Below are 26,406 nucleotides of genomic sequence, written 5' to 3' on the forward strand. Positions count from 1 at the left end.
TTTTGCTTTTTAATAGGAAAGAAACCACTAAAATAAACCCTTTAGGATTTGCACAAATTTATTTAAATTAGGGTAACTGAGCAGTCAAACCAAATGCTACAGACAAAAGCAGGGGTCGGCAACCTTTCAGAAGTGGTGTGCCGAGTCTTCATTTATTCACTCTGATTTAAGGGTTCGCATGCCAGTAATACATTTTAACATTTTTAGAAGGTCTCTATCTATGTCTATAATATATAACTAAACTATTGTTGTCTGTAAAGCAAATAAGGTTTTTAAAATGTTTAAGAAGCTTCATTTAAAATTAAATTAAAATGCACGGGCCCCCGGACCTGAGTGCCACTGAAAATCAGCTCGCGTGCCGCCTTGGGCATGTGTGCCATAGGTTGCCTACCCCTGGACTAAACAAACATACAGATGTCCTGAACATTCTCAAGCAGAGCCTGGAGTAGCTCAAATGTCTACTCAAAGATCTCAGAAGGTAGTTCTGAAACTGCTCATCTGCCCCAAGGACACTCTGACACATGGTCCTGCAAGGCTACATTTCGTCACCCCTTCTGCTCTATGTGGAAAGCTGGAAACCATTAAGAGAATTAGTGAGGCATTATGAACAGTAGCGATTCTCAATGTGCAGACAGTATTCTGATTACAGCTTTATTATTTGGGTTGAAGGAGATGTGGGAAATAAATCTATCCAGTGCTTAAGAGACTGGGGCTTCAGTGAGGTTAAACTGATGGAGGGAAGCAATTGGAAGAATGAGCAGTTTATTTTTACCACCTTGATTTAGGAGTTTGCCGTTTTTGGCACACATTTGCACAATCGGGAAGTCTTATGAGATTCCTGTTGCTTCTGGATAACTAACTCGCAGCTGTGACCAAAAGTTTTGTTTTTAAATTTGATAGTCATAAAGTCTGCTATCAAATGCAGACATTGCTGCAGTAATAGGTACAGCTTGGGCCACCTCAAGACTGGATTGTTTTAACAAGCTCTACATAGGGCTATACCCAAAGATCCTTAGGAAACTTCAGCTGCTGCAAAACATGTCACTTAACTAATAGTACTACCCACAGAGAGTACATTACATTTGTGTTCATCATATCTGAGTGCAATTAAAGATGTTGTTTCTAATCTATAAAGCTCTAGATTATTATTTAAATTCAGAATGCTCCTTGACGACACAAAGAAAATCAACTGTTGCTGAAAATGTCAATAATTATAAAGATGAGACAACGGAATCCTGGCAGTTGCAAAATAAGTAATCACTGTAAATTATGGTCTTAAAAAGGTCTTAAGATTAAATGTTCAGCATGGTTTTGTAAGAATCTCATCTGACATATCTGTTCATGTTCTCCCAATTAATGTGATTAAACCAAAAATGGATTATTTATGTTCACTATATGTTTTGAGAAAGATGTTTATATAGATAGGTACCTGAATATTTTTTACTACCACAACTGCACCTGAACTCTCACTTGAATATCATTTGCAATCACTCACAATCAATATTTATATCTCCAAAAGTGCTAAAATGTGGAAATCAAAAATGGTACAGCAAAGATCATGGATCAGGGTCTTAATTAAAATAAAATACTACATACTGTTACCATAATAAAACCAAACCAAAACCATAAGCAGCTTTTCTCCTCATTCAGACTCTGCATTCCACTAGAAGCTCAAAGATGCATACACACAATGCAGTTCTTATTCCTGACTTACATAAACTTGATATTTTGAAATAAAGAAATTTTGAACAAGACTATCATCAATACAGAAGATAAATGATTCCATGCCATAATACTATTATTTTTATACCATGCAAGATGGTGAGTCAAAAAAAGAGAGGTTGTGTTAGCACACCTTTTAATAATATAGCTGAATATCCAGAAATATCTGTTTCTATATTGTTTAGCATAGTTTGTTTTAGCAACATCTAGAATATGTGTAAAACACATATGCTGCGATTGTCACCTCTGCACAAGTTGCTATGCATGCCAGTTATATTTTTTCCCTTTTATTTTTGGCACATATTTGTGTTCATGTAAATTGAAGTCTAATACAGAACTAACCTGAGCCACCAGTAGCGTTGGCAAAGTTACAAAAGCTTCCATACACTGTTCATACATTAAGTGCACCCTACTAGTTCAGAATACATTTGATGGTTATAGTCTACAGTCAAGTGAAAGAGGAAGGGCAGCTCAGTTCTCCTATGAAGGAAGCATTGCTCTGGTCAACCGAGAGTGAAGCTGACCAAGGCCTGGTCTACACTGGGCGCGCGCATGCGTGTGTAAAAGATACGCAACTTTAGCTACAGGAATAGCATAGCTGAAGTCGACGTATCTTATTTCGACTTACCTCCCGTCCTCACAGAGCAGGATCAACGGCCGTGGCTACTCCCGTCGACTCCGCTACTGCCGCTCACCCTGGTGGAGTTCCAGAGTCGACGGGAGTGTGTTTGGGAAGCGATATATTGTGTCTAGACGAGATGAGATATATTGATCCCCAGTAGATCGATCGCTACCCGCCAATCCGGCGGGTAGTCTGAACGTACCCCAAGACTACACATAGTCAATCTACTTCAGTTAGAGTGAGTTCTATAGGTAACATCCAAATTTAGTTTAAAAAAAAAAAAGCACTGAACCACCATTTTTATATTTCTGCCTTTATTTTAGTAGCCTACATATTTGTCACTGCATTCCATTAGTTATCACAGGTCTTTCAATAACTGATGGGACTACTGTACAAGAAGATTATTAGCCATCTCTGGTATGTGTCTGAGAAGTGGGGGGGAGGGTTGTTTCTTTTTTTAACACAATACTGTGTTCAGAGCACAAACTACAAGACAATTTTATGAATTTAATAAACTGTACCATTTATAAGTAGACAAACAGTGACTGAACTGTGATCCTACAATTGAACCTGCACAAGTGGACTCCCTGAACCTATGCAGAGCCAATCACAGATTCAATGCCTTGATTAATAAACCAGAGAACAACAACAACAAGCATTACTGCTACAAATACAGTTACCCCAGCAATCTTGCATTTCTTCTTTCACACAAACACAGCTCTGGAGTCTTCATAAATAGTTGAAATACCAGTTCATTCTACTGTATAACAAACCTAAATATTACCTGAACATATGGAAAGGGGAAGTATGCATATGGACTACTGAAAAAAAAAATAAAAGGTTCACTAGGGCAGTGGTTTAAAAAAAAAAAAAAAAAATTCTGGCAACCCAGTTGAAGAAAATTGTTGATGTTGAAAATGGGGATGAGGGGTTTGGGACATGGGAGGGACTCAGAGCTGGGGCAGAGGGTTGGGGTGTGGGTGTGACGGCTGAAGGATGGGCCGGGAATGAGGGGTTTGGGGTGCAGGAAGGGGTTCTGGGTTTGGGGGGGAGGGAAATCAGGGCTGGGGCAGAGGATTGGGATTGGTGCAGGCTTACCTCGGGCCACTCTCAGTCGACATCTGCCCTGCCTGTCCTGGCACCGCAGACCACGCTGGGCCCCGGAAGCAACCAGCAGCAGGTCCAGCTCCTAGGCAGAGGTGCGCAAGCAGCTCCACAAAAGCTATTTGCCAGCAGGTTCCCGGGACGGGCGCAGAGCCCCATGGCCCCCCCGCCTAGGAGCCAGACCTGTTGCTGGCTGCTTCCAGGGCGCAGCGTGGTGTCGGAACGGTTAGAGCCTAGCCTGCCTTCACCTGGCAGCACTGCCGACGGCACTTCCAACAGCCCAGTTGGCAGTGCTGACCAGAGCCACCGTGACCCAGTGCCTTATATTCTGCAACCCAGTACTGGGTTGCGACCCACAGTTTGAAAACCACTGCACTAGGGCAAAATACACAAAGCAACAAACACAAATAAAGCTATGACAAGTTCAAAAACCACTTTGAGAAAGATATGACCTACTGCTTAGTTAACACTTTGGTAATCAGATGACTAAACAATTGACTTCTAAGTCAATTCTTATCAAATACTTCCTTCATTAAAAAAAATGCTGTATTCCTTTTATACATTTGGAGAAGAAAAGTGATTAAATTAGATCTTTTTTCAAAAAAACACCTTCATGATAATGACATGTCTACAATGGGCCTGCTTCCACCCGCACCTGAAATCAATGGGCAAACAATGGGCCTATTGAGAAAAGAACGTTGAAAGGAATGTTCAACCTGAAACAGTGTCAGTTTATAAGAGTGAGTTTAACATAGTTTCAAATACCATGCCTGCCACAGTTTCCCCACCAATTTGTGTGGATTTACCCATTTTAAAAATATTTCTCCCTATTCCCTCTTATTCTCTCCCTCACCCTCCATGCCACTATTCTGTGGAAAGCACCACACATGTAACTGGAAAAGACTAGCATATTAAGAAGTGGCAACTAACGTTGAGTGCCCAAATAAGACACCTTGGGCATTATTTTCAAAAAGTGCAAAGCCCATGCAGTTCTTCCTGAATTACATAGGACTTGAAGGTAGATTCTAAGCTTTTCTGAAATTCAAGCATTGTCTCAAGTTGGACACCCAACATTTGGTCATTTGTGAAAGTTTTGGGCTCAGTTTATTATTTCATTATACTGCTGTAACATTACTACATTAGCATATATAATATGACTATATATCTATACGGTATTGGATGAGTTCCAGTGTAATTTGCCATATCATAGTGATTATATGTGTGATAGGAGGGTAACTTAACTGGAAAGATGTAAAACTATTGTATAGTCATTGAATCTGTTCAAGAAGGTAGGTTTATTTGGAATAAATGTGCTACATACTAGTGTGAGATCATCAATATATTCACAAGTAATGAGCAAGTAGGCATGCTGGAAAAAGTGCAAAGTCATGGAAAAAAGCTATTCACTGGTTATTGTAGGGTTGCAGCTAAAGCAGAGCAGCAGTGTTTACCCCCCCCACCCCAAAATAGAGTCTTAGTGCTTTAGATTTTATAAGCTGCAAAGTACAAGCTACTGTTATCTGACAGCAAGTCTCTTTTTTTGGGGGTGGGGGGAGGGGGGGTGCTAGCCAACTTTGACTGTACTCCTTTAAATGGAACTGGAAAAAAAACAGTGAGGTGCATAAACACTGCTCATCATTCCTGACCACACTCTACAATGCCTATACATCACAACACATGATACATATTTTTTGGTATTTTGCCTCCTACAGAGGCCAGCAACTAATACTTCAGTGGAAGGCAAAAACCAAACCCAACCCCATAATGCAATTATTGACCTAAGTCAATTCTGCAGTGTTCTTAGACTTCTGCTCCACCACAGCAACACAGTGCACATTAACACAGTATCAGACCTAACCTTTCAAAGTTTTTGTTACATTTATTTTAAAAGATTTTGTGCTACGTACAGTATTTCCTAGGTCTTAAATAAAAGCCACCAGAAAAGTCTACTTTCCATCGAACAACAAACAACTTATATGTGCTCTCTGGAATATTTTATTTCATTCACACATATTGTAAAGTATAAACAAAACGAATACTAAGATTATTACAAGATGTACGCCATTCAAAGCATCCATACCTGTGGAAGTGCAGTATTGAGCTGTCTCTGCAAGGAATCTCTTTCATGACTGACTTCATGTAGCTTGCCCTGGGTCAATACTAGCGTTTCTTGAGTCTCTCTTAGTGTGTCCAGAAGTCGATCCCTTTCCTCCAACATGGATACCATTAACTGCTCAAAATGGGAATCAGCATCCGACTGTAAAGGAGAGCCTGAACCATGGCCTCCATTTCCTCCTGAGGGAATCTCTGCCTCGCTGATGGTTGGCATCACCTCACACATCATCTTGAAATAAAAAATTCAACGTAAAGTTATTAATAGTAACTAAAAAGTGCAAAGAGTACAAGTCCAAACAAAATGTTTGTAAACTAATATGCATAAGGACCCTGCCTATACTAGGAAAAATTAGCATCCACAATAAATCATCAATTTAGCTTCTGCAGTGATACCAACACTGGAGGCTGACATAACTTAGGTGTTTACCGCTATGTTGTGTATTATTACAGAGATGGAGTGTACAATGAGCCAATTCATTGAAGTCTCAGTTTTTAAAAATATTGGTGCCACTGCCCATTAAAGACCTTGTGATTTTCTTGCAAAGCTGTATTTCTACAGTACTACTTGTGACCTCATTTTCTAAGAGATTTATGTTTTTTCCTTTTTAAAATTGTTGCTAGTACCTTCAAAAAGTATTGAAACCACACATAGCCAACAAAAATGACAATCAATCATCTACTGTACTGAAAAGCTATTTGGAAAGAGCAAAAGAGGATTCCCCCAAGCTTGTGAAACTCTATTCTGACATCAAGACAGCTGGATTAATTAATGACAGAGCACCCTTGCGCTCATTATACTGGCCAGACAATCTCTACTATAGCAGCTTGCTGCACGAAAATTAGCAGTAGCACATTTCTGTATCGGGATACAGCAATTGGAAAAATCAGACAGACAGATTAGCCCAGGGGAAATTAAAACCAAAGTTAAGGATGTGAAAGGACATTAAACCTCTCAGGTAATAGTACTAAAACAAAACCAACAAGGCTTCAACAAGTGCCTGCAGTACATTATAGGCTGTCATTGTAGAGATCAATAGTAAAAGATGCCTGTAAAGAAAAACGGACTGAGGCACAGAAATTTAATAAAAATATGAGAGTATTTTTGTGCCACCGTGCTTAATAAATGGTAAAAAGTAACAAAACCTTACAAGAGGAGTTCAAACTTGGAAGATTGTCAATTTAAGTAGCACCCTGCAGGCTGTTCTGAATGTTGAGCCATCATGATTTCCAAACAGAACTTGGAGAAACTTCTGTTCCTCAAATTTAAATGCAATGAAAACCAGAAAGCATTGTTAGTCAGCATTAGCACTGAGCCACTAAGACCTTAAGGAATTCTTGAGACAGAGTGTGCCTTAACCTTCTTTGCAAATGGATTTTTATTCTTGTAAGCTTGTAAACACACACAAACAGAGAAGCAATCAATTTTCTTATAGGGGTTCAAAAAGTATATTGCACACTCCCCCCATGCTTTCAACTACTTATATAATGAAAACAGACTTCATATTTTATCTGAACACCTAAATTAGTAAAAGTTTATTCTTCTCCCAATCTGCTGAATAAACTTTACATTTCAGAAACAATTTCAAAGATATCTCACTCTTGGGAAGAAAGATTTTACAATGCATTTCAGAGATACTGTCTCACTATTTAAAAATATATATACATTTTAAACCATCAGAGGCCCTTTATTTTAAACATCATCAATTTATTTACCTTGTTCGAAGAAACAAAATGGCTTGAAAACAGCCCCCAAAATTCCAGCAACCCCAGATCTTTCCTGTTCTTTTAGCAGCTTTGTGTGATCCCCAGACACCTTTCAGGCTGTAGAGTAGCCATCCACCTTGGGTACAATGTCCATTTACTAAACAACCCCACACACAAATGGATAAATAAAACTGCTGAGCAAAGAAAAAGTCCAGTAGGAGCAGCAGTGGTTTCAGCCGGCCAGTGAAGTCCCCCAGGCAAAAAAGAATGGGTGCAAAGAAGCCAGTCTCAGCTTCCCTTCTCTCTACTGATAGCCCACAGTTCCTGCAACAGCCCGAGTGGGGGAAGCATGTGCAAAGGCAAAACCACTTCTATCCTGCTGGTGCAACAAGCTTCAACAGTGCATGGTTCAGAAATCCCTCTAAGGTCACAATCGCATTATTCAAAAGAGTAAAAATTGAAAGAAAAGAGGGGATGGCTTTTCTTGTGGGGTATTTAGAAAAACTCTTTCTTTTTTCCCCTCTGTTAGTAACAGTAGGATCCTTTCCTTCCCTCAGTTTCCTGGGTCTTCTCTCACACATTTATAATCCCAGTGGTGGGTGCCGCTAGATGCTGTTTTGAAAGTCGGGAGGGGCTGTTGGGGTATTTGTACTTTGGGTTATTGTTCCATCCACTTACACTCACCCTTACACCAATGACTCTTCCGAAGAGGCTCCGGCACTGAGAGGTCCTGATCCAGCCCAGTAAACCAGTCCTCCCTCTAAAACTAAACAACAGGTATCCCAGAGGCGGGGGGCAGGTGGGTCCCGGGACCTAGAGACTGACTAACTGAGGGAGAGATCGATGGTTTGGAGCCGAGGTCCCTGCGGTGTTGGGGTTGTTCTCCTCTCCCCAGAGACCCGAGTGGATTAGGAGGCAGGAGGCTTTTCCCCTGCCGGAGGCCCCAGGAGAGCGCCGGCCTGGGGAAGGGCCCCTTTCCCGAGGCCTCGCTCCCTTGAGCGGCTGGAGTAGTCTCGGCTCCCGGGAGCCCTAGCGAGGAGTCGGGTGGGGCTTCCTGGGTGCCGGAGAAGGGAGCCGGACTTGCAGGGGGGGCCCGGCCGCCGGTCTCTCTCCTGGGCCCCCGGGGCAGAGGTTGTTCCCGGCGCTCGGATCTCTCCTGGCCCGGCCCGGCTCCGTCCGTCCGCCGCCGCCTCCTCCACGGTGGCCGGTGCGGGACTGGCCGAGTAGATGCCGCCCCGGCGGCGGCGGCCTGGGCCCAGCGATGTCCCCGCGGCCCTGGGGGCGGCAGGCTCCGCTCCGGGCCGGGCCCCGAACCCGCCGCTTCTAGTAGCGCCGATACCGCTGCCTCGCGTCCCCGCGGCAGCCGCTGCTCTCCCCGGCGCCCTCCGCGGCTCGGGCCCAAATCAGTGCGGGTCCCAGAATGCACCGCGCGGCGCCAGGGGCTCACGGAGCCGCTGCCCCCTTTCCGGGTCTCCGCCACGCTGCGAGGTGGCCGGTTCGAGACTCTCCTCGTCCGCCCCCCCACCTCGCGGGCCTGGCCCGGCCTGCAGCGCTCAGTACTGACGTGCCTCTGCTGCGTGCACAAACCGCGCTGCTGCCCTGCGCGGACGGGGCGGGAGCGGGGCGGTTCAGCCCGAGAGTCAGTGGTAGGGAGGGCTCAGGGCGGAGGTGGCATAGTCACTGCGGGCGGGGCTGGGCAGTGAGGGTGAACAACACTGATGTGTGGAAATGTCCCCTGTTCACGCAGTACAGTGGCAAACAACGCTGATGTCTTCCCTCCAGCCACCGTGCGTGGCAGGCCAGTATATGCACTGCCCTGAGCCTGCCGCGTGCTGTCCGCTGTACTGCTCACTGTTGCACATCGGCCAGGCTGCCGAAACCCAGGGCAGCAAACCCACACCTACTCCTTGTTCTCCAAACTGTTAGCTTTTATTTAAAATAATAAGGCTCATCCTATACTTAAAAGTTGTACCAATATCACTAGATCAGTTAAGGGGGTAATTTTTAATCAATATAGTTATATCAATAAAATCCCTAGTGTGGATAAAGTTATGCCTTGGTGTATAAAGGTGATTTATGGCACTTATTCCCTTTCCCATACAGGACTAGCTATACTGGTATAGAGTATCAGAGGGATGGCCGTGTTAGTTTGGATCTGTAAAAAGCGACTGGAGTCCTGTGGCACCTTTCAGACTAACAGATTTATTGGAACATAAGCATTCGTGGGTGAATACCCGCTTCGTCAGACGCATGTGATGGAAATTTCCAGAGGCAGGTATAAATATTCAGGCAAGAATCAGTCTAGAGATAATGAGGTTAGTTCAGTCAGGGAGGATGAGGCCCTGTTCTAGCTGTAGACAATGAATTGTTTGGTGTGTCCGGGATGGAAGCTGGAGGCATGAAAGTAGGCATAGTGGTCGGTGGCTTTTCAGAGTAGAGTGGTGTTAACGTGACTGTTACTTATTTGTACCATGGTGTCAAGGAAATGGACCGCCCATGTAGCTTGGTCCAGGCTGAGGTTGATGGTGGGGTGGAAGCTGTTGAAATCGGGGTGGAATTCTTCCAGAGTCTCCTTCCCATGGGTCCAGATGATGAAGATGTCATCAATGTAGCGTAGGTAGAGAAGGGGCATGAGTGGATGAGAGCTGAGGAAGTGTTGTTCCAGGTCAGCCATAAAAATGTTGGCATATTGTGGGGCCATGCGGGTGTCTATAGCAGTGCCACTGATCTGGAGGTATATATTATCACCAAATTTGAAATAATTGTACATGAGGATAAAGTCACAGAGCTCAGCAACCAGTTGTGCTGTGGCATCATCAGGGATATGGTTCCTGACAGCTTGTATTCCATCTGCATGTGGGATGTTTGTGTAGAGAGCCTCCACATCCATGGTGGCTAGGATGGTGTTTTCTGGAAGATCACCAATGCATGTTTTCTCAGGAAATCAGTGGTGTCACGGAGATAGCTGGGACTGCTGGTGGCGTAAGGTCTGAGTAGAGAACACACAACTGCAGCAAAAAAAACTTCAGGACCAGACTCCAAAGAGAAACTGCTGAACGTCAGTTCATTTGCACATTTGACACCATCAGCTCAGGATTAAACAAAGACTGTGAATGGCTAGCCAACTACAAAAGCAGTTTATCCTCCCTTGGTGTTCACACCTCAACTGCTAGAAGAGGGCCTCATCCTCCCTGATTGAAGTAACCTCGTTATCTCTAGATTGATTCTTGCCTGCATATTTATACCTGCCTATGGAAATTTCCACCACATGCGTCTGACGAAGTGGGTATTCACCCACGAAAGCTCATGCTCCAATACATTTGTTAGTCTATAAGGTGCCACAGGACTCTTTGTCGCTTTATACTGATATAAAGCACCTTTATACCAGCATTAGTGCATGTACACTGGGGGTGGAGTGGGGGTGTACCGCTTTGACTATACCAAAACAGTTAAAGTGGGACAACTCTCTAGTGTAGACAAGCCCCTAAGGCTTTAGCTGTTACAGTTATGAAGAAAACCTCAGAAACATGAACAGAGCTCTCTAGGTGACTCTGCAGACTGCCTGGAACAATAGTTCTGAGAGGCATGAACTGGGCAGTTCATATGACTGAGGTTCAAAGGGTATGTCTACATAGCAACTAGACACCTGCCATGGCTGGACCAGGCCAGCTGACTTGGGCTATCAGGGCTCAGGGTTTGGGCCTGTTACATTGCTGTGTAGACTTCCTGGCTCAGGATCAGTCTAGGACCCTCTGAGATGGAAGGGTCCCAGCGTTCAGGATCCTGGCTGAGCCCGGAAGTTTACACAGCAATGAAACAGCCTCACAGCCCGAGCCCCACCAGCCCAAGTTGGCTGGCACGGGCCAGCCAAAGTTTCTGGCTTAGTGATGATAATTTAAATATCAACATTGTTAACTATTTCATTCCTCCTACCCTCCTTGGAGTCCAAGCATCTACAAGAAGTGATCTAATCTTGATTTAAAAATTGTTAGTGATGGAGAATCTATCAAAACCCTTGTCCCAGTGGTTAATTACCCTCACTGTTTAAAAAGAATGTATACCTTATTTCCTGTCTAAATTTGTCTAGCTTCCAGTTCCAGCTATCTAATCCTGTTACACCTTTCTCTGCTAAACTGAAGAGCACAATATTAAATATTTGTTCCCCATAGACTGTCATCAAGTCATCTCTTAATCTTTAACCTTCTCTTGCTTCTTGAGTCTATCACTATGAGGAATGTTCTCTAATCCTTTAATCATTCTCATGGCTGTTCTCTGAACCCTCTCCAATTTATCAACATCATTCTTGAAATGTGGAGACTAGAACCAGACACAGTATTCCATCAGTGGTCACCCTAGTGCCAGATACAGCGGTAAAATACCCTTGCTATTCCTACTCGAGATTCCCCTGTTTACACATCCAAGGATTGCATTAGCCTCCATGCCATAGCATTGCACTGGGAGCTCATGTTCAGCTGATCAGCTACCACAACACAACCCCAACATCTTTTTCAGAGTGTCTGCTTCCCAGGATAGAGTCCCACATCGTATAAATCTGGCCTACATTCTTTGTTCCTAGTGTATACATTTATATTTAGCCGTATTAAAAAACATATTGTTTGCTTGCGCCCAGCTTACCAAGTGATCCAGTATCAGTGACATGTCCTCTCCATTATTTACCATTCCTTCAATTTTTGTATCATCTGCAAACAATATCAGTGATAATCTTATGTTTTCTTCCGCATCATTGATAAAAATGTTTAACACCATAGGGCCAAGAAACGATCCCTGAGAGACACCTGCTTGATGATGATTTCCCATTTACAGTTACACTTTGAGACATATCAGTTATCCAACTTTTAATATATGTGGCACCTTAATTTTATATTATTCTAGTTTTTTAATCAAAATGTTTTGCAATACCAACTCCAGCATTTTACAGAAATCCAAGTATAATCAACACTATTCCCTCTTATCAACCAACTTTGTAATTGCATCAAAAAAATATCAAGTTAGTTTCACAGGATCTATTTTCAATAAACCCATCTTGATAGGCATTAATTGTATTACCCTCCTTTAATTTTTTTTTAAATTGAGTCCTATATCAGCCACTCCATTACCTTGCCCAGAATCAAAGTCGGACTGACAGGTCTATAATTATCCAGGTCATCCTTTTTAAATATTGGCTCAACATTGGCTTTCTTCCAGTTTACTGGAACTTCCATGGTGTTCGAAGAATTATTGAATATCAGCATTAATGTTCAAGCGAGCTCAGCAGCTTATTAAAAAACTCTTGGGTGCAAGTTATCCAGACCTTCTGATTTAAATATGTCTAAGTTTAGTTGCTGCTGTTTAACATTCTCTTGAAATGCTAGTTGAATGGAAAGAGTATTATCATATGATATGACTATTTGATTTGTTTTTTTCCCAGATATGAAATAGAAATATTTACTGAACACTTCTGCCTTTTCTGCATTAATATTACTAATTTCTACCATTCCCTTCTAGTAATGTCCCAATACCATTGTTAGGATTCTTTTTGCTCCTAATATAGTCTAAAAACTCCTTCTTATTGTTCTTAATGCTGCAGGCCATAGATTTCTCCTTATGTCCCTTTGCTTTCCTTATCAATTTATAGCTTCTGATTTATATTAATTATTATTAACGTTCTCCTTTTTCTATTTCCAATATTAATTTTTTATTTTATTAATAAATGTTGCAAGAATGTTTCCCCGCTCTGCCTCGTAAACCACGCTGCTCTGATTCCTCCTCTGTGACTGCATACTAATTCCCTGTTGGAAAAGGCTAGAGCTGCAGAAAATAATTAATTCTGCTTCTAGCAACATTAACTTTCTCTAGCAGTCTATTGATGTTGGAAGGGAGCATTTTGTCTACATCAGATTCCCCTCAATTCCAGACGGCCTCAGTTCCATCATCCTCCCTGTCCCACAGATCCCTGGCTGCACAGTGGTACACAGATAATTATGGGTGCAGAGGCTTCCAGGAAAGGAATAATATGTAGAATTGACTCCTTTCTCCTCTTCTGATATTTTTTGGATTGTATCTGCTCTTGTGTATTCCATTTGCTTCTCTTTCACAGATTGAGTAGAGGGAAGCATATATGTCATGATGATTTTTGTATCAGCAGCTCTTAAATACAACAGTTAGAGGTGCACTGTAGAAATACCCTAAGCCCTGATCCTACAATCAGACCTATGCACATGAAGCCCTGCCCCTCATGCTGAATCACATTGAGCACATAGGCATAAGTGTCTGCTACTGGGCAGCAGATTTCAGGATCAGGACCAAAATTAGAAACCTTTGTATCAAGTAATATTATACTCTGTACACAATACCTATAATGTATTTTTAATTCAAAAACAGTGCAAGTCCTAGTTATTTTCATGTTTTTATAGAGTGTATTTTACAGATTTAGTGTTCATAGTCACTCTTAACTCAAGCAGCAAAGAGTCCTGTGGCACCTTATAGAGTAACAGACGTATTGGAGCATGAGCTTTCGTGGGTGAATACCCACTTTGTCGGATATCCAAATGCCAAGGATATCCGACAAAGTGGGTATTCACCCACGAAAGCTCATGCTCCAATACGTCTGTTACTCTATAAGGTGCCACAGGACTCTTTGCTGCTTTTACAGATCCAGACTAACATGGCTACCCTTCTGATACTTGACTCTTAGCTCAGTGGTTTGAGCATGCGTCTGCTAAACCCAGGGTTGTAAATTCAATCCTTGAGGGGGCCATTTAGGGATCTGGGGCAAAAATCTGCCTGGAGATTGGTCCTGCTTTGAGCAGGGGGGTTGAACTAGATGACCTCCTGAGGGTCTATATCAAGAAAAATATTTTTTTCCTTACCAAAAACTTAACCAGAGCATATAGAATAGGCATTGCATGAGGAGAATAAAACCTTGGCACCTTAGTTCCCTATAATCAAAGGAGTTTTATACCTCTCTTTGTACAAGATCAGCAAGCTGTCTTGGTAGTTGGGTGTATCTCAATGAATAATAAGATGTTGTTATACTTCTAGTTGTGTCTACATAGAGTCATTCTCTATGTCAGTGGAAATAAGGTAATCAGCACAATGAATCCCACATGTTAAATGTCTTGTTCAGCTGTTTCACCACAAGACAATCATATAATCAAGTTGAAACAAAAGTAGTTGGGAAATGGGAGGAAGAAAAAAACCTTTTCTTGGTCACATGGTAAATTAGATCTCAGTGTTTATCAAGCTCAGCAAAAGAGCAACTCCTACCACCCTCTTCCTCTTATAGTCCTACCTAGTTTTACACAATAAGGTCATTGGGTTCAGCTGTGCAATGAGGACAGACACCTGTTTCAGTATAAGTCCATAGGTAAGGTTTTAACCCAACCAGTCGGCTATAATATAGAGCATGCAATCAGAATCTGAACAGACAAAAAAGGCTGTTCTTTCATGGCAGTATATAATGCTATTTATGCCTTAAATTCAAATGCTGCCCCCATAGTACACTGTGGTTCATTTGTATTGAGATTTTTCTTTTTGTTCCTCAAAGCCACCCTCTTACATAAAACCTCCATTGGGAAATCAAACATTGCATGAGCTTAAAGTATTCTATTTACCCCTTGTTTTGTATAGATGACTTTGACTTATCAGGAAAATATGTTTTGTACACATTTCAAGGTCATTGCATGCTGAATTGAATGGGTAGAGAGAATAGGTTTGGTTGTTTTTTGCCATCAGCACTGATTATTCTTTTGTTAATAGATAGATGTGACTTAGACTCTGTCCTTGCTATAGAAGATGTATCTAGAGGTAGGTAGAAGAAAGAGATCACACTCTAGGGAGAAGGAATAAGAGGAAAAGAAGCCTGAGGGTAACCTACAGACAAGAGGACAGAAATAATTAATGGTAGTGTCCATTTATAAAGATAAGTGCATTCAAATGTATGTCAGCCCTTTGGCTATAGAATTCAAGATTTCCAAAAACTAGGGTCTTATTCGCCTTTTATTTACATCAGCTCTTCACTGATGTAACTCCACTGATTTTTCTGGAGTTACTCCTGATATATACTAGTATAAATAAGGTCAGAATCAGGTCCACTAAAAAATAATTGCATTTTTGAGCTGGATGCATGTTATATAAGCCAAGGGAAAACAAAACAAAAAAAGACATATCAATATCATATATTTGATTTGATTTAGCAAGAGCAAAAAAAAAAATCAATCCCAGATTTCTAGTGATCTCTTAATATGCATGAAAAATGTTGTTCTTTTCCATTTTTTTCCCCAAAATTGAACAAAGAAATTTGTGGCTAAAGTTTCAAAGGCATTGGATGAGCTTATAGCCTTTATTTTATGGGGAATCCTGTGATTTTATGGCTAAAAATCCTGTGATATTTTCAAAATGTAGTCCCCATTCTTACAATGAGAACTGTATAGGCAGTCCCAAGCGCAGCCCCACTGAACACAAAAGGGCTCTCTGCCTAGGAGTTTGCTTATGTGATTCTCAGTTCAGGACTGGGGTCTTAGTACTGTACTTACTCTTGTCTTACTTTTGTGATTTATAATTGAGAGGAGTATTCCAAACTGGGAAGATTTTTAAAACAACCAACATTTTGATTTAACTCAAAGTAAGCATCCATCAAAATTCAGTAATATATACTAGACAATCAGCAAAGAAATTAATGTTAATAAATATTAGTCAAATAGCTTTTGAAAATAACATGAAGTTTGAATAACCAATTTAAAAATTCAAACAATTATAAATTAGGGACTTAAGATTGTACAGTAGATGTGAAGAAGAATCCATTTCTTATTTACTTTCTGTCACATGCATTGTTTTAATTTAATTAAAATTTACATTTTGGAAGGGCCAGATGTGTGCACAAGTATGTGACAGCTATGATAATTGAGAATAATAATGAAGCAAGAAGTGGCTAGAGGTAGAATTTCAGAAACAGCTTCAATGCACCATGATTCTTGAATAACTAACAAAATGCTCAGATGTTTGGGAGACATTGCAAAGTGTGTTAGTAGAGGAAGTAAACCCAAATGAACATGATTGAAAGAAGACAGAAATAAACAGCTGTGTTATCAAGCTACAACTGCTAATTGCTTTGGATTCAGTCATTATTGCTGGTTTTTGATTTATTAATTTTAATTGGACTGAAGTTGATCACCTGTGTAAGTATTTGCAGGATTTGGGTCCAAAACAGTAGAATGAAGAGAAATGCAATGATGTTTTCTTAGAGCCTGATCCAGCCTGCACTGAAGTCAGTCAAAACTCGTATTGATGTCAGTACTGTAGGATGAGGCCCTTGCAGTAATAAATTTAAGTTATTATTATTTTAATACTTATACATGTAACTAACTTCATGTAGGTTAGTCATGATGAAGTGAAAAGGATCTGCATAGATGAAATGTTATGCCTGTGTGCAGAGTTCTGTTGACTTCAGCAGAATTCTGAGGCAATAAGGCTCCACCCATGTGGATCCCTTTGGAGGATTTTGCAGGATCAAGTCCATAAATTGACATACAATTTTATACACCACCAAAATGTATCCAGTACAGTAACTGTTAAACAGTGCCAAGCAACAATACACAAACTTTTCTTTTCTCTAATCATTCTCCTTTATAGTGAATTTAGGCATTACTTGTAACCATGGTAGGTAAACAATTTTCAGACAGGCTACATATGTTGGTTTTGCTTCAAAGAACACCAGCAACCTAAAAAATATGTTTCTGTGATTGACTGTAAATTATTTACCAGTTGTAACACCTAAGCTTTCTATCAATTAAAGAGGATGAGGGAAAATAATCACTGTCTATTTCCCCCCAGTGTGCTTACAACGGAAGGATCCCCATTGACTTAGGGCCTGATCCAAAGTCAATTTAAGTGCATTGGATAGCATTTTCCTACCACAGCAGGGAAGAGAAATTTTTTTCTAAAAAAAAAAACCCCAAACACCAGACAGCATTGCTATAGTGGCAGGTTTTGTAGTTGAAACTACTTTTAACTTTTTTTTTTTTAAGAGACTAGCTTTCAAGTTGATAATATCCCTTTATTATAGAAGCATCATTTGTGTGAAATTATATCCAGCAGTTACTAAATCAGTCTTATAGAACTGAATTGGATTGAAACATCCAGCTGTAGAATCTTTTACTAATTCCAGTATAATATAGCCCAGACAACAAAACCTTTTGGTGCAAGTTTTCAGTTCACATGAAAATACTGCTTTACAAAAATTGTTTCTAGAAAATCCATTAATTCATATACATATGCAATGGACACAAACGTATTTTTTTCATAATTTCTAATTTTTGCCTAGACATTTTGGCTAGACATTGCTGATTTGTTTAAATTAAATGGCTACTATAGTTCGAAGCCATCAAAGAGAACACAGCTATGCCAGGAAATCATAACAAGCACTGCAATAGATAAAATTTTTAAAAAGCATGGAAAAAAATTCAACTTGTGGTGACAGCAATATACTTGGCCAAAAATGAGCTTACCTTCAAGATCCCAAGGTTCCTAATTAAATTATCTGCCAATAGCTATGTCCCATTAAACCGCTATAAAAGGAAGCTCACCTCTAACACTATTGTCTTGTAAGAATCAATAGTAATTCTATCTTGGCTATATTAAGGTAGAGCCAAACTATTTAAATCTGAATTTTTCCTTGGGCATTTGGACATGAAGAAGGCTGCTATTCCAGGATCTGACAGGTAAGGTAAGTATGTTTGAGAATCATCCATGTAACAGTGAATACTGAGGTTATAACATCTAATATTAGCTGCAAGCAGCAACATACAAGTTTAAAAGAATTGGAACCAGAAATAGAATCTTCAGGGACTTACAAGTGAAATTTCAAAAAGGGCAGATCTACTGTGATCAGAGAAACAAAATGAGACCTTTGGGGATGGTTCTCTAGCCAATGCAAAATAAATCTGGGGGGAAAAAGGGTGAAGGAAACACAGCAAGCATATCTTCTCTCCTTTCAGAAATATGGTAAATACCTGTACTGTTTGTTAAAGTTGAAGGGATTTTGAATGTTTGCTTGTATGCTTTCCATTTATTTTCCAATTATTATAGCTTTTCTTTAAAATTCCTTTTTCTGCCGGCTGTTGTATGGACCTGCCCTGACCCTCCATCAGTAAATTAAACATGCCCCAAAGTTATCTATTAAATTTTAAATATACTTCTCTAATAAATGGGGGGATATATCAGCTGCAGATCAACAACTTGCTCTTATATGTATTTTTTTTACTACAATGATTGATTGAACATTGCTGCTGTCATACTATAATTTTTAAATAGGCTATTCATAGTGAGTGAAATTCACTTCACATTCATGAAACTGGAATAAGTAGACAATGTGGATGACATCTGCAAGGGCTGTAATAGGTAAAAATCCATCACTTCCCAACCCAGAGCCAGAGGACTTGCAGGACAGCCCTCTCCACAACAGTTACTCCCTCCCCCTGCCTAGGGGCTGGAATACTGGCTGGCCCCTTTCCCCTTGCTACTTGCATGGATGGTTAGTGCCACTGGATCCACATTTTTTTTTTTTTTATGCGGGTGGCTGGCTGGCTGAGCTCTTGTTTGAAATTATTATTGTAATGCTGCTGGACTATTACTGTATTACCTTTTATGTATTATCCTACCTAGAGCCTTCCAGGGGCATCTTTTTATTATTTAGCTAAATAAATAAGAAAAATAAATAGCAGATCCAGTAGCTCCTCCTGTGGCCTGCCGTCAGTGATGTCCTCTGTACTGGCCTGACCAGAGCCACCCTCCCAGCACACAGGGAATAAAGGAACCTCCTGTATGGCTCCTCCAACCATGCGTCCTCCACCAGCATAGTGCATGTGGAGGATTTAAATGGTGAGGACAGCCTTGTGCCGACCATTGGCACAAAGGTGGATTTCATTCACTATGCAAAGCCATAGAAGATAGATACCAATATATATCCTCTCAGCCATTATGGGCACATTCTGTACATGCACCTTCTGTGCAGACATATTATCTGACTGTTTAGAATGTATTTGTCTCCCTACCTTTTGACACTAATCTTTCAACTACACAATTGGATTTCAATCCAGATAGCCAAGTAACTAGATTTCTATTTTTAATTGATTTTAGGCCAGTAATATATCTGAGAAAATAATCCCTAAGGTAAAAGCTCACTGAAGCCTCCAGTCAATTCCTTTCTCAGTCATTGGTTTTAGTATAGCTTCTTCCCCACTCCTGCTAGGGACACATCCACTTATGAAGTAACAGCTAGCATTCAGAATGAAACAAAGCATTTTGGGATAATAATTGCACATCCTCGTTTTGGACTACTAGCACTCTGCATTTCTACTGTCATATAGTTTTGTCTATATTTTGTTCATCTTCTTTGCAGATTAGAAGTGTGTACTCTAGGGTGTCATAAAACTGAATTTTTATACTTCGTTATATTGGACTTTGGACCCAATTTTGCCATGCTTAAGCAGGCCTGGCTCCTGTTGACATCACTGGCAGATTTGCCATCTGAGGACTGTAGGATGTCATACTTGGAAAGAGTTAAAAAAGTGTTGCTATTGTGGATGGCTCATGCTTGTTGGACATGTCTTTTTCTCTTTAAATAGGTGTTACTTTTTTGTGATGGTATCACACAGTTTTTATGGAGGTGTAGCAAAAGCCACATAAAATCCATCTGCTGACTGTAAGATTAGTAGACTAGCTATCTCTGGAGACAAGAAAGATGGGAAACATTGTCCTCGCTCCCACCTTCTGACAAAACATCTATTGTCTTGAGGGAGTGGGACAAGATCCTGGCTCAGCACTGCTTGTTGCTATAGAATAATTATACTTAACACTTAATTAGCACTGTACAAGCATTAACTAGTTAATCATTAGCTAATATCTTACTGGACGATAATGTGATGATGGCAGTAAAGGCCTAGCAAATCCACAGTAACAGTCGTGTGTGTAATGAAGGGAATAGAAGTCCAGGATGGAACAGTCAGGAATCATTAAGGGAGTCAGTCTATAGTTACTGACGCAGTAATAAGCAAGGGAGACATTTTCTTGCCCTCAGTTTATTTCCGGGCTAAAATTCATGTTCCTCTAAACTCTGCTCACGTGAGACATTTTGATTTGTGCCATATTATTAACATCATGACTCTCTCATAAAAGATCTAGCATAAATATTTTCTTATGAATAGACTCCTAGGTTGGGCCATAAGTAAAGCTGTTAAAACAGAGGGGGGGAACACATTACATTCTCGTGCATAGAAATGCAATATGTTCACCCTTTGCCTACTTTAGGCAATGCAGATAGTTTGTTTTAATTCAAAATATCCCAAATCAACATGCATATTATTCAAGGGACAAAAAGAGGTTCTATTATGTGTACAGTAGTAACACTTTATTTTAATGGTTCATATTTCTTCAGGTACAAAACCCACTATTTTGTATATATTAGATTTGGAATATTTAACTGCTGTGAGATTGATTTGATGGTCTCAGTCCAATTACCAGCACCTAGATGCCATCCTCACAAAAGTCACCATTGAAATTGGTACCAAATAGTACTTTTGTTGGCTCTTTCATCAATGAAGTCAAGGACCAAAAGGGCAGAGAGAATGACCTGTCCTTTACAACCTAGAGAGAGCCATTCAGGAGAGCATGGGAAATTTGTACTGCTGCTGTCAAAGCTGATTTATTTATGAATAACTAAAGGGCTTCATTCTTTAAAGGTTTCAGTCCAACATGTTTCATGAGCACTGCACTCACATGAGCTAAAAATGGACATAGAATGACCTCCCTTCCATTGTGGCCCATGCATGCTGCTCCATTGCCATCCAATGGTCATAAAAGCCCTGCAGTCAGTGATGAAAATTTCTCAAGTGTGTACAGCAATCATAAATGATCCTTTGCTGCCATCCTGCAGGGGGGCATGGGGCTAGGGGGCAGAAGAGGTAATATCAGTACTTCATAAATTCTTTGCAGCTCCATATTAAGGAACAGCTCCAGGAAGCTTTTGTGGGGCTGCTGTAAATCAGAGAAACTGATGGTTGCTCTAATTTATACATGGTACACCAGCTGGCCCCTATAATGCTCCAGATTTGGGAGAGTGTAAAGAAGTTATAAAGAGATCTTTACTCCCTTTCCCTCAGGCTGCACATTCTCTACTGGGCCTCTTGACAGAATCTCTCCAAGAGCTATACCTTATGTGCTTATGGTTTATCTAAAAATAGAATGCAGTGTGTTAACAAAAGGTAGGGCTCCACCTGGAGATTGCTACAAGGAAATAGACCCATATGGAGATACTGGCAAACTATAGTCCTTAGAATTGACATGGCATAATAAATAGTCCTTACAGGATAGTTTTGCTTTTCCAGATCATTTTACAATGATTTTATTTAGAGATGTTTGATTATATCTGGGCAGTAGGAGGTATTTGATTTTAGTCTCAAACTCTTCATTGTAGTCTCATAGTAAATTGTGCTGTTTTAGCATAAGTAATGCAAGTGTGATTCCAATATACATCATCTTCCAAGCAAAGTACAAACATTGCTCTTTTGCAGCAGTAATCAGCTATTGGACACGAGCTTGACTAACCACATGCCAAGGGGAACCTTGAATAAATTCAGCTAGCTAACATTTTGGCTAATCAAGAGAATTTTCAATGTAACCTAATAGATGTGGTGGGACATAAGAGGGAATTTTGTTTTATCAAAAGTGTCAATTTTCAGGCCTACCAGAATTTAGGGTGTCAAATTTAATAGTTTCTGGAGATAGGTGTGAACTGCAAAATCCAAATCTGGATTTGGATTTCCCAAAATTATGAAGTGCTTAGTTCTAGTGGTGGTTCAGTCCAATATGTAAAGAGGTGATAGCAGTGAAATTTGCATTTCAGATTCCACACTACTCTGGTGGTCAGAGGTTGATGAGGCTGGGAGGTTTGATTCAGGCCCTTCACTAATTTTGTTTTATTTTAAATATCTAGAAACTGTGGATCTGAGTCTGAGATATGCAGAGTTCTTCCTGCTGAAATCAGCAGGAATTTATGTCACTCAGCACCTCACTGTAATTTTTGGCATTTTGCTGGATTGGTCTATAATTATCCTCTATCCTTTGAAATTGTTTTCCTTTATCGTGCCAAGTGGAATGAAGTAGCTTTTCTGTGCTGTATAAAACCACCACATTAAAGTTTGGATGCTTTACCACATATTCTGGAAAGACAAGGACATGTAATAATTACAGCATTATTGCTGGCAACTTACAGCAGAGAAGTCCTTCACCCCAGAAGTTGAACTGCCAGGAGACAGATTGTACATCTTACCTATATCAGTTTACGGTCAGAATCCTGGAGAAAAGCCTGTATCCAGGGCCACTTGTTAATACTTGAAAAACCTTTCATTCATGCTCTCTATAGAACTTTCTTCATCTCCTGTGGTTCATTTCAGTTGCATGATTTGTTTTGTTTTGCCAGCCTTCTATAATTAGTAATTGCATGCACAAACACACAGCTTGACACACAATTCCCAGTTTTCATGAGTGAATGTGACCACAAAAACTGATACATCCTAAAATATTTTAGGAACATTTTTAGAAGACTTGAAACTAAGTTTCTTAATTCCTAGGCCCCAGCCCCTCTGCTGTACCCAGTCTCTGCTGGATACAGCAATGAGGAAGGGCTGTCAGGACCCAGTTGTAGTTACCTGATCCTAGAACTGTTTGTTTTTTTGCCAGTGTAGAGTACTCTGAAGGCAGCTATAAACTCTGCCAACTTGTAACAGCTCTCACAGTATGCTCTGCTAGTTGGAACGGGCAGAAAGCAGTATGCTCCAGCCCCACCCCAAGGTAGACATTCATAGGAGGCTGCCATGTGGTGGTAATTAAGAAGCCAGCTAAGCAAAACAGAGTAGGACTGCTAGCAATTCCCCCATACTGGTTCTGCTCACTTTGTGCCATGGGGGCAGGGTAAAGGGACCAGGGTCTATCTTCTAGTTTGTATGATCCAATCCTACAAGGTACTGAGCACTCTTAATTCCCACTGTTTCTGTAAAGTGCTATAATTGAACAATATATGCTGTAATGCCACAGAAAGCATTTGCCCATGAGTCTACTGTTCAGGAAAGAAGATAGAAAGGGTGATGGGGTGGGTGGGGTGTTGAATTTATTGTTTAGATATAGTTAGTTCTGTGTCTAGTTTAATAGATGGAAGGGCTAAAAGAAGACATTTCTTAAAAGTAGAGACACAGGCCTACTTAAATAGAATTTATTAGGTCCTGAATAATAGCAGAGAGTGATTATTCTACAAGAGAAATGATGATGGGTTTGGAACCACATACAACAAAAATAAGAAAAGTTTCTAAGCCACTTAAAGAGACTACACATAGAGACAATTATTTTTTGAGCAAAGGCTTGCATGCACGCTTTTTTGATCCAACTTTAGATGTCCACACTGAATTTCTGCAGTTAAGTCAGCTTGATCTGTATACAAAATTAGCTACCAATTTGTATGCACAAATGTCATTTTTGTACACAAGTGTCACAGGGCACCTGTGTTACTACCTCACTGCCTGGCCGGTTCAGATGGTTTCACAGTCAAACACACACTGGGCTGTTTATCTTATACCAAGGTGTTTGTTTATTTCCCTCTTACATAGTAATACTGTGCAATACAGGCTTACAACAAAGGTAAGCTTTTTCTAAAGCCCTCCCTAGCCCACACTCACCTTCTGAGCTCCTCTTGAGCTGCCCTTGTTTCCTCCCCTTATATTCTCCTCCCAATTACCTTGTTAGCCCAATGATTGTCACCCAGGTGCTCACCACCCCCCACCAGAAAGTGTATAATAGCCTTCAGCTGGGTCTGCAGCCTTCTCCAGGCTGCAGCAATGTCAGCAGGGGCGGCTCTAGAAATCACGCTGCCCCAAGCAGCGCGGTGCGCTGCGCCGCCCTTCCCCGGTCCTGCAGCGGGTCCCTTCTTCCCGCGGCTCCGGTTGAGCTCCCGCTGCGGCAGGTCGACCGGAGCCCGGGACGAGTGGACTTGCCGCAGGCATGACTGCGGCAGGTGCCGTGGTCCCGCGGCTCCGGTTGACCTGCCGCAGTCATGCCTGCGGGAGGTCCAGCCGAGCCGCGGGACGAGCGCCCCCTCCGCAGTCATGCCTGCGGCAGGTCCACTTGTCCCGGGCTCCGGTCGACCTGCCGCAGCCATGACGGCAGCAGGTCCGCCGGCCCAGACTCCCGCCCTCCCCGGCGGCAGGGGACGCCCCCTACATTTTGCCACCCTAGGCACCAGCTTGTTTTGCTGGTGCCTGGAGCCGCCCCTGAATGTCAGTGATCAGGGTGCTGCTGATAGCACCCTGTCACAACAAGTCACTTTTTGCACAGACAAAACTTTCACATATAATTGTATGTCAAAATATGTGCATGCAAAATTACACCTATAGTTCTAAAGGGCTGTATCCACTGCTTTTGAAAAATTAGCTCAACATATGAAGTACCTATTGTACTGAGTCCAAAGACAGCAAACTTTGCTCATATGACTAGTCCTATTGACTTCAGTAGTAGTAGTAAAGGGGTTTAAAAAAGCAACAAAAGCATGCAAAACAATTTACCAAATGTTCACTTACAGTGGTTATTTCTTAGCACAAAAGTAATATGAAAACAGGCCTGCTTGCAAATTTTTAATGAATACATAGATGAACATAATTTGTTGGGGAATAGTAAGCATGGTTTTTGTAAAGGGAAATCATGCCTCATCAATGTACTAGAATTCTTTGAGGGGGTCAGCAAGCGTGTGGACCAAGGGGATCCAGTGGATATAGTGTATTTAAATTTTCAGAAAGCCTTTGACAAGTGCCCTCACCAAAGGCTCTTAAGCAAAGTAAGCAGCCATGGGATCAGAGGGAAGGTTCTCTTATGGATTGGTAATAAGTTAAAAGTTAGGAAACAAAAGGTAGGAATAAATGGTCAGTTTTCAGAATGGAGAGAGAGAAATAGTGGTGTCCCCCAGCAGGAATGCCGCCAGCTTTTTTGGTGCCCTAGGGGGCGGAAGGTCCCGCCCCCGAAATGGCGCCCCTGGCAGAGGTGGCAGAAGGTCCCGCCCCCAAAATACTGCCACTGACTGAAGATCCAGCTGCCGCAGTTGCCGCCCCGCAAATGTTAGCGCCCTAGGCGACTGCCTCGGTCGACTAATGGGTTGCGCCGGCCCTGTCCCTCAGAGGGTTCGTACCGGGCCTAGTCCTATTTAACATATTCATAAATGATCTGGAAAAAGGGGTAAACAGTGAGGTGACAAAATTTGCGGATGATACAAAACTACTCAAGATAGTTAAGTCCCAGGTGGACTGCAAAGAGCTACAAAAGGATCTCCGAAAACTGGGTGACTGGGTAACAAAATGGCAGATGAAATTCAATGTTGATAAATGCAGCCTAATGCACATTGGAAAACATAATCCCAACTATACATATAAAATGATGAGGTCTAAATTAGCTGTTACCACTCAAAAAAGACATCTTGGAGTCATTGTGGATAGTTCTCTGAAAACATCCATTCAATGTGCAGCGGCAGTCAAAAAAGCGAACAGAATATTGGGAATCATTAAGAAAGGGATAAATAATAAGACATAAAATATCATATTGCCTCTATATAAATCCATGGTACAGCCACATCTTGAATACTGTATGCAGATTTGGTCGCCCCATCTCAGGAAAGATATATTGGAATTGGAAAAGGTTCAGAAAAGGGCAACAAAAATGATTAGGGGTATGGAATAGCTGCTGTATGAGGAGAGATTAATAAGACTGGGACTTTTTAGCTTGGAAAAGAGACGACTTAAGGGGGGATATGATTGAGGTTTATAAAATCATGACTGGTGTGGAGAAAGTAACTAAGGAAGTGTTATTTACTTCTTCTCATAACACAAGAATTAGGGGCCACCAAATGAAATTAATAGGAAGCAGCTTTAAAACAAACAAAAGAAAGTATTTTTTCACACAATGCACAGTCAACCTGGGAACTCCTTGCCAGAGGATGTTGTGAAGGCCAAGACTATAACAGGGTTCAAAAAAGAACTAGATAAATTAATAGAGGACAGGCTATTAGCTATTGGCTATTAGCCAGGATGGCAGGGATGGTGCCCCTAGCC

At 41.2% G+C, this 26,406-nt stretch overlaps 1 protein-coding gene across 10 annotated transcripts in view; it reads right to left on the bottom strand.

The window, feature by feature from the left end:
• Window positions 1-8,801, bottom strand: part of PPFIA1 (PTPRF interacting protein alpha 1) — an 89,741-nt gene extending 80,940 nt beyond the window's left edge. For 6 of the 10 annotated variants that reach the window (XM_039535503.1, XM_039535505.1, XM_039535499.1 and 3 more), the window contains exons 1-2: window positions 7,277-8,801; window positions 5,529-5,792 (exon numbers count right to left, since the gene is read on the bottom strand). In XM_039535503.1, coding sequence (XP_039391437.1) covers window positions 5,529-5,792 — 264 coding nt within the window. In that variant the 5' untranslated portion in view covers window positions 7,277-8,801. Of the gene's footprint in view, window positions 1-5,528; window positions 5,793-6,711; window positions 6,919-7,276 lie in introns of those variants that run through there. The other 4 variants (XM_039535504.1, XM_039535502.1, XM_039535497.1 and 1 more) reach the window with 3 other exon arrangements.
• Between the last annotated feature and the right edge of the window lie 17,605 nt (window positions 8,802-26,406).

Source organism: Mauremys reevesii, linkage group 4 (assembly GCF_016161935.1).
Source record: "Mauremys reevesii isolate NIE-2019 linkage group 4, ASM1616193v1, whole genome shotgun sequence".
Taxonomy (NCBI): domain Eukaryota; kingdom Metazoa; phylum Chordata; order Testudines; family Geoemydidae; genus Mauremys; species Mauremys reevesii.